Raw genomic sequence first — 8,605 nt, forward strand, 5'->3', positions numbered from 1 at the left:
CAGGACGCCTCCAGACCCTCAGGTCGTGGAGAGCAAGGCAGCTGCAGGACTGTCCCCGATCAGAGGAGACGAAGACACGGTGGCCGAGCATAGCGTGGGCCGGTGGGCCAGCAAAAGGACGTCCGCGGAAAAACGGGTGAAATCAAATGAGGTCGGCGTTTCATTCATAGCACTGTCCCAGCCTTGGTTTCCTAGTGGTGACAAATGCACGTGGCGGCGTGAGGCGGTGGTTACCCTCACATGAGGGCGACCCCACGGCTCCCTGTCCTGCCTTTGCAACATCTCCGCAAACCGACGATCACCCTAAAATAGAAACCTTACTAAAAAAAAAAAAAAAGGGCATGAAAGAGCGTCAGAAATGACGTTGAATGTCATGTTTGTCTCTCACGGTGCCGGAGCCTGGAAGTCTAACACTGGCAGCAGGGCCATGCTGCCGGCAGAGGACCCTGCCTTGTCTCTCCCGGCCGCCCGGGGCTCCACTGTCCCTTAGCTTGTGGCCATGTCCCTCCAGGGTCCGTTCTCTGTCTTCACGTGACCTTCTGCTCTCTGCTCTTCTCTAAGGACGCTTGTCTTCGGATTTAGCACCCCCCGCCCCCGCATCCAGTCTGATCTCAGCCCGGAGTCCTTCACTCAGAGCTTTTGTTCCTAATAAAGTCACATTCCCAGGGTCCAGAGATTAGGCTGTGGGGACCGCCCTTCCACCCGCTGTGGATGTTAAGGCTCCTACAATTAGAAGCTGCTGGAGAGGGGATCAGGAAGTTGGAAGCTGCGAAGAAGTGACCCAGGTCACAGCGACCACAGCTGGAAACGATGACGGCTAGAATTCTAAGAAACACCTGGCCTCGTTGACTTCGGATAGGAGGCGGCGACGGCAAGAGAAGACGCAGTGCTGAGAATTTTCCAGATGTAGCGACGTAAATCAGAAAGAGGGTGAATAAAAAGGCATTCACGCCCCAAACACATCGTAGCGAAAAATGCAAAACAGCCACAGGAGAGATGGCCTATGTGACAATGGCACAGCAGCGAGGGATGCTGGACGAGTGTGGAGGGAACTATCCTGGCCAGTGCTGAAAAGAAGGAACCAGCAACTGGGAATTTCATACACAATTTTGAGAACATTTGCCTGAGGGCACCTGGCCGGCTCTGTCAGGAGAACACGCGACTCTCGGTGTGGAGTTGGCTTAAGAAAATGGGCACCTGGGTGCTCAGTCGGTTAAGCGTCTGCCTTCTGATCCCAGGGCCTTGGGATCAAGTCCCGCATCGGGCTTCTGACTCAGTGGGGAGCCTGCTTCTCCCTCTGCCTGCTGCTCCCCCCTTTTGTGCTCGCTCTCTGTCAAATAAATATTTAAAATAAATAATAAATAAAATCTTTAAACTAAAAACGAGACAAGACACCCACAAGAACGAAAACTAGGAAAATTTCCCACCCACAAAGCTTGAGGGGTGTATTTCAAAACCCAGGAAAGCTATCCCAAGAGGTAGACCAGCAGGTGAAATGACGCATATCTGGATAAAAAAATTTAAATGCCTGATTTGAGCTTTAAAAAAATGAGAACTGAAGTAGTAAATACTGAGATGGGACTGGGGGTTACCTTTAGGCTGTATTACAGACTTCCGTGAACGCTAGCAGGGTGCAGAGGGGAGCCCGGGACAGGCACAACAAAATAAATGGAAAAAAAAAAAAAAAGAAGGTTAGGAAAAGCAGGATTAAGGAAAGCAAAACGAGAGGGTAGGCTCTCAAATGTTATGCAACCAAATAATCATGCGTGGAAAAATCGTGATGGTTACAAGATTGGGTTTTTATTTATTTTATTTTAAAGAAATTTTTATTAATTAATTTATTTAGAGCACAGTGGGGAGGGGTGGGGAGAGAGGGAGAGAATCTCACGCAGACTCCCTGCCGAATGTGGACCCCCCGACACGGGGCTTGATCCCACGACCCTGAGATAATGACCTGAGCCAAGTCAGATACTCAACCCACTGAGCCACCCAGGCGCCCCACTATATATATATATATATATATTTTTTTTTTTTAATTCACCTCTCCACTGGTTAAAAGACTTCAAGTCCAGGATACGTGAACGTTGCAAGTAAAAGGACAGGACAAGAAATTCAGATGTAAACCTTGATCTGGAACGTTCCACGTAATACAACCCTAAATCTCAGCGTGACGGGACCATGGAAAGTCCTCGCTCCTCGTCAAGCAGGTCAGAAGCAGGGTGAACAGATGTTCTTTTTAAGCACAGGACGTTTCTCAGAATTGACCAAACCCAGCCACAGGGGAAATCTCCAGGACCCAGAACCGGGATTGTGCAGGCTGCGTAGACGAAAATTCAGCGAGGTATGAGAACAGTGAGGAAATGACTGAGACCACGGCGAAGTAACTCAGGAGCTGGAAACGAAGCACGTGGCCTGTGAGTAGCACCGCCCCTTTCCTCGTGGTGCGAGGCTTCATTCATTCCAGCTGCTTCTCTCGTCTCCCTCTCCCTCCCAGAGCCCCTGCGCCTCTGGCAGACCACCCTCGGGGACCACCACCACCGCCTCCGCCGTCAGCCCCCCTGGAGGGGCCCCGTGCCCTGGTCCTGACCCAGCCCCTTGCTCTGAAGCCCCCATTGTTGCCTCGGGCTGCTGGGACCACCCCACTGGGTCTGCTGACCAGCCTCGCGGCACCCACCGCTTCCCCGCCGGCCTCCCCTCCCACAGCCCCTGACTTCCAGGTTTCTCCCCAGCTCCCGGTGCCCCTCTGCGCGCCATTCTCTGTCTCCAGGTCTGCTTGACGTTCCCGGCATCTGTGAAACTATCTGGAATCAGCCCCCCTTCCCCCCCCAAACTACCTCTCCGGAACATTTGCCCATCGCAGTGGAGGGAAACCGTGCCGAACCCTAGGGAGACTCCTCACTCCCTGTCCTCCTTACCTCTGAGGAAATACCCAGAATCCTCCCGAGATGCTGTCTGCCTTCATCTCCCTCCAGTTTCTACCCTTGTCCTGATTCTCTTTTTCCCATCGTGGTGCAGTGAAACTGAGCTCAAATCTGACGTCCCAGAGAAGCCCCCCCGTCCCCTCGCCAAATACCATCCCTGGTTTTGAGCGGGAAGGGATGCTTGGAAGCTTGTACAGAAAAATAAACCAGCATCACTGGGAACGTTCTGATAAAAAGATGCATGGCTGGGTACCGATCCTCGAATGTATTAAACCTGCTATAAAAGTATAGGAACTAAAACAGGGCGGAACCGAGCCGAGTCTGTAAATAGAACAGACTCCGGTCCTAAAGATCACTGGAAGGGAAGAGCTGTCAGAATACTTGGCCACCATCTGGAGAAAAGAGCAAACTTACGTATCTTTAATCAGCCAGAGGCAGACCCCCCATGGATCAGATGTCGAGGCAAAACAGAAGCTGGGAAATGAAACCGGAGCCGAAAAGGGAGATTGTGACGTCTAGCAGTTGAGCTAGGAGAAGAGTCCAGAAGCCGGAAGCCCCCACCTCTGCTCCATCTAGAGCAGCAACAGGCAAAAACTGATGACAGCCGGAGGGCTTCTCTCTAGGGGCCGTATCTCTAACCTCACAGATCAAGGGCTTCTGCTGGGGGCAGCAGCGGGAGAAAGGGCAGCAAGCCTCGGAAAAGTGGGCAGAGGGTGGGACGCGCACTCCCAGGAAGGGACGTCCAGTGGCTCCAGCCCAAGGGAAGAATGAATTCAAGTGACTGCGGTCACCTCGAGGGAAGTAGGTTCGTGTATGAAAGGGTCTCTGAGCTAGAGTGCTCCGCACGGCGAGGGGATGCAGGGGGTGGTAACACCCTGTGTGCCAGGATCTGTGGGAGATGCCAGCGAGATGTGTGCGAAGTGCTACACGGAAGCAAGAGACCCAGGTTGATTTCCGGGAGGGGCTCAGGCGAACCGTGAGCGCTCTGTGCTTGCTGAGGTCTAGATCGTGAGAATATAGTCCCGGCTCAGAAAACCTAATACATTTGTACGTAAACCGGGCCACAGAACCCACTGCTGCAAAGACACGGATAGACTGATGTGCAAAGGCATGAGGGGCTCCCCTTAGCGGGAGCAGGAGTAGCCAGTGCCCTGAACATTAAGCCCCAGTAAGATGCCGTTTCAGCACCAGTAGGCGCTGACAAAGGCACCAAGGAGCAGGCGCGGAAACCCTAGTCGAATCCGGCGAGGTGGCCGGGGCAGACCCCGAGCTGGAACCTGAGACCTGCCACTAACGCAGGCAGGAAAATGGAATTTTTGGCAAGCAGTGATGCGCACAGCAGCAGTCTCCGTGTCGACTTTCTGGAACATTGGGGTGCAGAAGACCCTTTTTTTTTTTTTTAAGATTTTATTTGAGAGCAAGAGAGGGAGAAAGAGCACAGAGGGAGAGGGAGGGAGAAGCAGACTCCCTGCTGAGCAGGGCTCCATCTCAGGACCCCGAGATCAGGACCTGAGCCGAAGGCAGACGCTTAACTGACTGAGCCACCCAGGCGCCCCCAGAAGACATCTTTATAGACAGTTTGAAATATGCAAACCATACGTTATTTAGAAATTAGGGGCCTTTTCTGGACTTAACCTGAACACTTACCGTACTGATTAGAGTTTTAAAACACCGCATAACTTGTTTTCAGAACGTGGAAGGAAGGGAGGGGCTGTGGTAGATGTGGACAGAGGGCAGTGGACGGAGAATCACAGGGGCTGTGAAGACTTTCCTTGTTGGGCCGTGAGCCAGCGGGGGCCACCAGAGCCCGGGAGGAGCCCTACTCTGGGCGCAGGGTCAGGGAGCTCTGGCCAGTTTTGTCCACTCTCTGGAAGGGGAGGAGTATAAAGTGCAGGGTTTATCCAGACCGAAGTGCTGGGGTTAAATCAGGCGGAGGGCTTTTGCCCTCCCGCGACCGTGGGTAGCTCAGGAGGGAGGAGAGGAGGAGCCGGGACGCCATGCCCACTGGGCGGAAGGCAAGGTCTTACGGCCGCGTGGGCAGGGACGAAGGGCCCAGGTGGGCCTCCGCCTGGCAGGAAAAAGGGATGTGGAGGGCGATGCAGGCGAGACGGGGCGGTGTGCGGGGCATGAGGTCCAGGGGCTAACCGGGGCCCGGTTCTGGCCCCCAGAAAGCCGCTGAGGAACGGCCTGGTGAAAGACAAGCGCTTCTGAATTCCTTGATCACCGTCCCACCCCTTAGGACCCGGCCCCGCCCGACCACGCCCCCCAGGGATCGACCACGCCCCTCCCCCGGGACTCTGGCTCCGTCCAGCTCCGCCCCACCTGGGCCCTGGCCACTCCCGGTCACCTCCCCCTGGACCCCTGCCCCGCCCCCGGGGTCTACCCCCGTCCGGCTTCAGGACCGCGGCCACGTCCCCCGGGACCCTGACCCCGCCCAGCCCCAGACCTCCGTCCAGGCCCTTCCAGCGACCTCGGCCCCGCCCCCAGCCTGCAAGTCGAGGGTGCCCGGCGGCCCCTGAGCACTCGTCCGGCCGCCGCCAGCGAGGAAGATGCCACCCCCGCGCCGACGTCCTGGCCGCCGCGTCCTTTTCCTCCTCCTGGCCCTGCTGCTGCCCTCACCGCCCCCAGCCCGCGCCCCAGCGCCCCCGGGCCCCGCCGCCGCCCTGCTCCAGGCTCTCTGGCTGCCTAACGTGCACCGGGGCGCCCCCACGCCCCGGCCCGTACCTCCAGTCATGTGGCGCCTCTTCCGCCACCGGGACCCCCAGGAGGCCAGGGTGGGCCCGCGGCGGACGCCCCAGGGGACCACCCTGAGACCGTGCCACGTGGAGGAGCTGGGGGTCGCCGGAAACATCGTGCGCCACATCCCGGACCGCGGTGAGTGGGGCCTGCGCTGGGGGCGTGTGTCGGGGAGGCTGAGACCCCGCTGTGCGCCCCGCCACGAGCCTCCAGGGCCGCGTGGGGGAAGCCAGAGCAGCTCTGAATGTCCCCGCCCGTCCCGTCCAGCCCACGAGCAGCCTGGACCTCCGCACTCCATTGGCTCGTCCCCGTGGGCACCTGCGGAGACCGGTTGGAGTGGTCCCAAGGCCAGGCTCCCTTGCACCGGGCAAGGCCCCCAGCTTGCAGCTGAAGCCCTGCCCCCATTCTCCCCTCCTTTCCCCCGCTGTTTCACACCATTTGATGCCTTTCCTGCAGATACCACCTCTCCAGCCAGCATCGCTTCCCCACGGCCCCCAGGCATCTGTTCATCTCTCGCCCTGCCTAGGTCCGGCGGGCAGGCCGCCCTGCACCAGGCCGGGCCTCCTCTTACTTGCAAACGATGCCCTGCCCCCACTCCCATACTCCCCGCCCCCCGCGCGCCACTTCACACCATTTGACGCCTTCTAACAGTTGGCGCCCCCAGCCCCAGGCGCTCACCTTTCCCGGTCTGCAACAGAAACCCCCTCGCGGGCAGGCCAGGCGGGGCGCGGGGACGCGACGCGAGCCCAGCCCTCTCACTGCCTCCCCAGGTGCGCCCACCCGGCTCCCGGAGCCCGCACGGGCCGCGGGGCAGTGCCCTGAGTGGACCGTCGTCTTCGACCTGTCGGCTGTGGAACCCGCAGAGCGCCCGAGCCGAGCCCGCCTGGAGCTGCGCTTTGCGGCGGCAGAGGTGCCGGCCGGCTGGGAGCTGAGCATAACGCAGGCGGCAGAGGGCGAGGGCGCCGGGCCGGTGCTGCTCCGTCAGGCGGTGCCCACCCTGGGAACGCCAGTGCGAGCTGAGCTGCTGGGCGCCGCCTGGCCCCGCAACGCGTCGGCGCCGCGCAGCCTCCGCCTGGCGCTTGCCCTGCGCCCCCGGGTCCCCGCTGCCTGCGCGCACCTGGCCGAGGCCTCGCTGCTGCTGGTAACCCTCGACCCGCGCCTGTGCCACCCACTGGCCCGGCTGCGGCGTGAAGCCGAGCCCGCCGTGGGCGGCAGCCCCGGGGGTACGTGTCGCACGAGGCGGCTCTACGTGAGCTTCCGCGAGGTGGGTTGGCACCGCTGGGTCATCGCGCCGCGTGGCTTCCTGGCCAACTACTGCCAGGGCCAGTGCGCGCTGCCCGCCACGCTGTCGGGCCCCGGCGGGACGCCCCCGCTCAACCACGCCGTGCTGCGCGCACTCATGCACGCGGCTGCCCCCGGCGCCGGCGGCCTGCCCTGCTGCGTGCCCGCGCGCCTGTCGCCCATCTCCGTGCTCTTCTTCGACAACAGCGACAACGTGGTACTGCGGCATTACGAGGACATGGTGGTGGACGAGTGTGGCTGCCGCTGACGGAGCCAGACGGGGGCCCAAACAATAAACACTGCGTGGTCCGTTCCCCTGTCTCCAGTCTGGTCGCCTGGGGGTGGGAAAGGAAGCAGCCGCCTCCATCAGCACCCACGGCCAGGGTGGTGGGACAGTGACCCTCAGTGACGCCACCTGCCCAGGTCTCCCAGGGCTGAGGTCCTGGGGATCCCTTTCTCCAGGGAGCCCAACAGCTGAGCTCCCCAAAGAGCCTGGGAGCTAGCCGTCCACAGCAGGCCCGGGTACCGCCGGCTGTAGGGGCCGAGGTCACCCCCGCCCCCAGTCCAGGCCATGCAGATCTGGCCATTCTCCGCTTTGCCGTCAGGTGACCCCAAGGCTCCCAACCAGCCAGGCCCCAGACCAGTGCTCTGCCACCTCCCTGCAGTTCACCTGCCCCGGTGGGAACACAAGAGCTGTTTATTAAGATTTTATTGGTGACAATAGAGCTGAAAACAAATCGACCAAAAATCAAAAGTTACATTGCCTCGGTACAGATGCTCCATCTGGAAAACAGTAACTGCTGCTGTGAAGCGGGGAACAAAGCAAACAGCGTGCGGCAGAGGCAAAGCGTTCCAGGGAACAGAACGGGACGGGGGTGGGCGCAGGTGCTGCCCGCGGGGTGTGTCGCACAAGGGGTCAGCGGAAACCTATCCAAACTCTATGCCTCTACGTGGCCTATCAAAAGAAGGGGGAAACCGAAAGCCCTACAGCAATGGTAATAAATAAGAGGCCTTGCCAGAAGGAAGGTGGCCTGTGTGTCCCTGCGTGTCCCTGTCTCCCAAGTACGAGCTGGAATCTGGAGGCTTTGATAAGGACCAGTGTCAGCCTCACAGGGACGGGGAAGCTTGGGGGGGGGGGTGTCAGGGTCACCAGGGCCTGGGTAGGCAGGGGACAGTCCCCAAATAGGCGGTTGTCAGGGAGACTACTACCCCACCGTGATGTGCAAGGAGCTGGGGGTGGCTCTCCCAGGTACAATAACCTCTGAGTCGTGGCCCAGACCCCACCAGACAGAAACCCCCTCGACCAGCTGACGTGACAAGCTGCTCCAAGCCCCTTCGGCGTAGAACCAACTTATTTCTGAAACTTACTCCTTTTCCCAAAAAAAGCAGAAATCACCCCACCGCATCACAGCTGTACCCACAGGTAGACGGTCTCCCAACTTGGAGGGTGGGGTCAAGAACAAGGTAGGTGGGGCACTTGGCGTGTCCAACGAGCCACAGGGACTGGGTGCCTCCCTGGGGATGGGTCCTCTTGGCTGCTGTCTTCCACCAAATCCTCAGGAAGGACCCTGGGGAAGAAGCCTCTGGCCGGGGAATAGCCACCTGCCCACCCTCTGGCCTCACAGCCAGTCCTGCCCGAGGCCCATCCTGGGGTGGGGGGGGGGGCA

The 8,605-nt window shown here is 59.6% G+C and overlaps 3 protein-coding genes across 5 annotated transcripts in view; 2 read left to right on the forward strand and 1 right to left on the reverse strand.

Annotated features, from left to right (window-relative positions):
* CERS1 (ceramide synthase 1) overlaps window positions 1-5,194 on the forward strand; it is a 21,095-nt gene extending 15,901 nt beyond the window's left edge. Inside the window, exon 6 of the mRNA XM_040628993.1 lies at window positions 5,090-5,194. Within this exon, the coding sequence (XP_040484927.1) occupies window positions 5,090-5,132 (43 nt within the window). The 3' untranslated portion in view covers window positions 5,133-5,194. The remainder of the gene's footprint in view (window positions 1-5,089) is intronic.
* A 123-nt stretch (window positions 5,195-5,317) lies between these two features.
* On the forward strand, window positions 5,318-7,251 carry GDF1 (growth differentiation factor 1). The gene is made up of 2 exons (XM_040628990.1): window positions 5,318-5,795; window positions 6,428-7,251. The coding sequence occupies exons 1-2, from the start codon at window positions 5,471-5,473 to the stop codon at window positions 7,204-7,206; spliced, it is 1,104 nt and encodes a 367-aa protein (XP_040484924.1). The 5' UTR covers window positions 5,318-5,470; the 3' UTR covers window positions 7,207-7,251.
* Window positions 7,252-7,632: 381 nt separating this feature from the next.
* UPF1 (UPF1 RNA helicase and ATPase) overlaps window positions 7,633-8,605 on the reverse strand; it is a 36,163-nt gene continuing 35,190 nt past the window's right edge. For all 3 annotated transcript variants that reach the window (XM_040628988.1, XM_040628987.1, XM_040628989.1), the window contains one exon: window positions 7,633-8,605. This exon is cut by the window's right edge and continues 908 nt beyond it. The gene's annotated coding sequence lies outside the window, so the exon portion shown is untranslated.

The sequence above is a fragment of the Ursus maritimus genome, unplaced genomic scaffold, assembly GCF_017311325.1.
Source record: "Ursus maritimus isolate PB19 unplaced genomic scaffold, ASM1731132v1 scaffold_14, whole genome shotgun sequence".
Taxonomy (NCBI): Eukaryota; Metazoa; Chordata; class Mammalia; order Carnivora; family Ursidae; genus Ursus; species Ursus maritimus.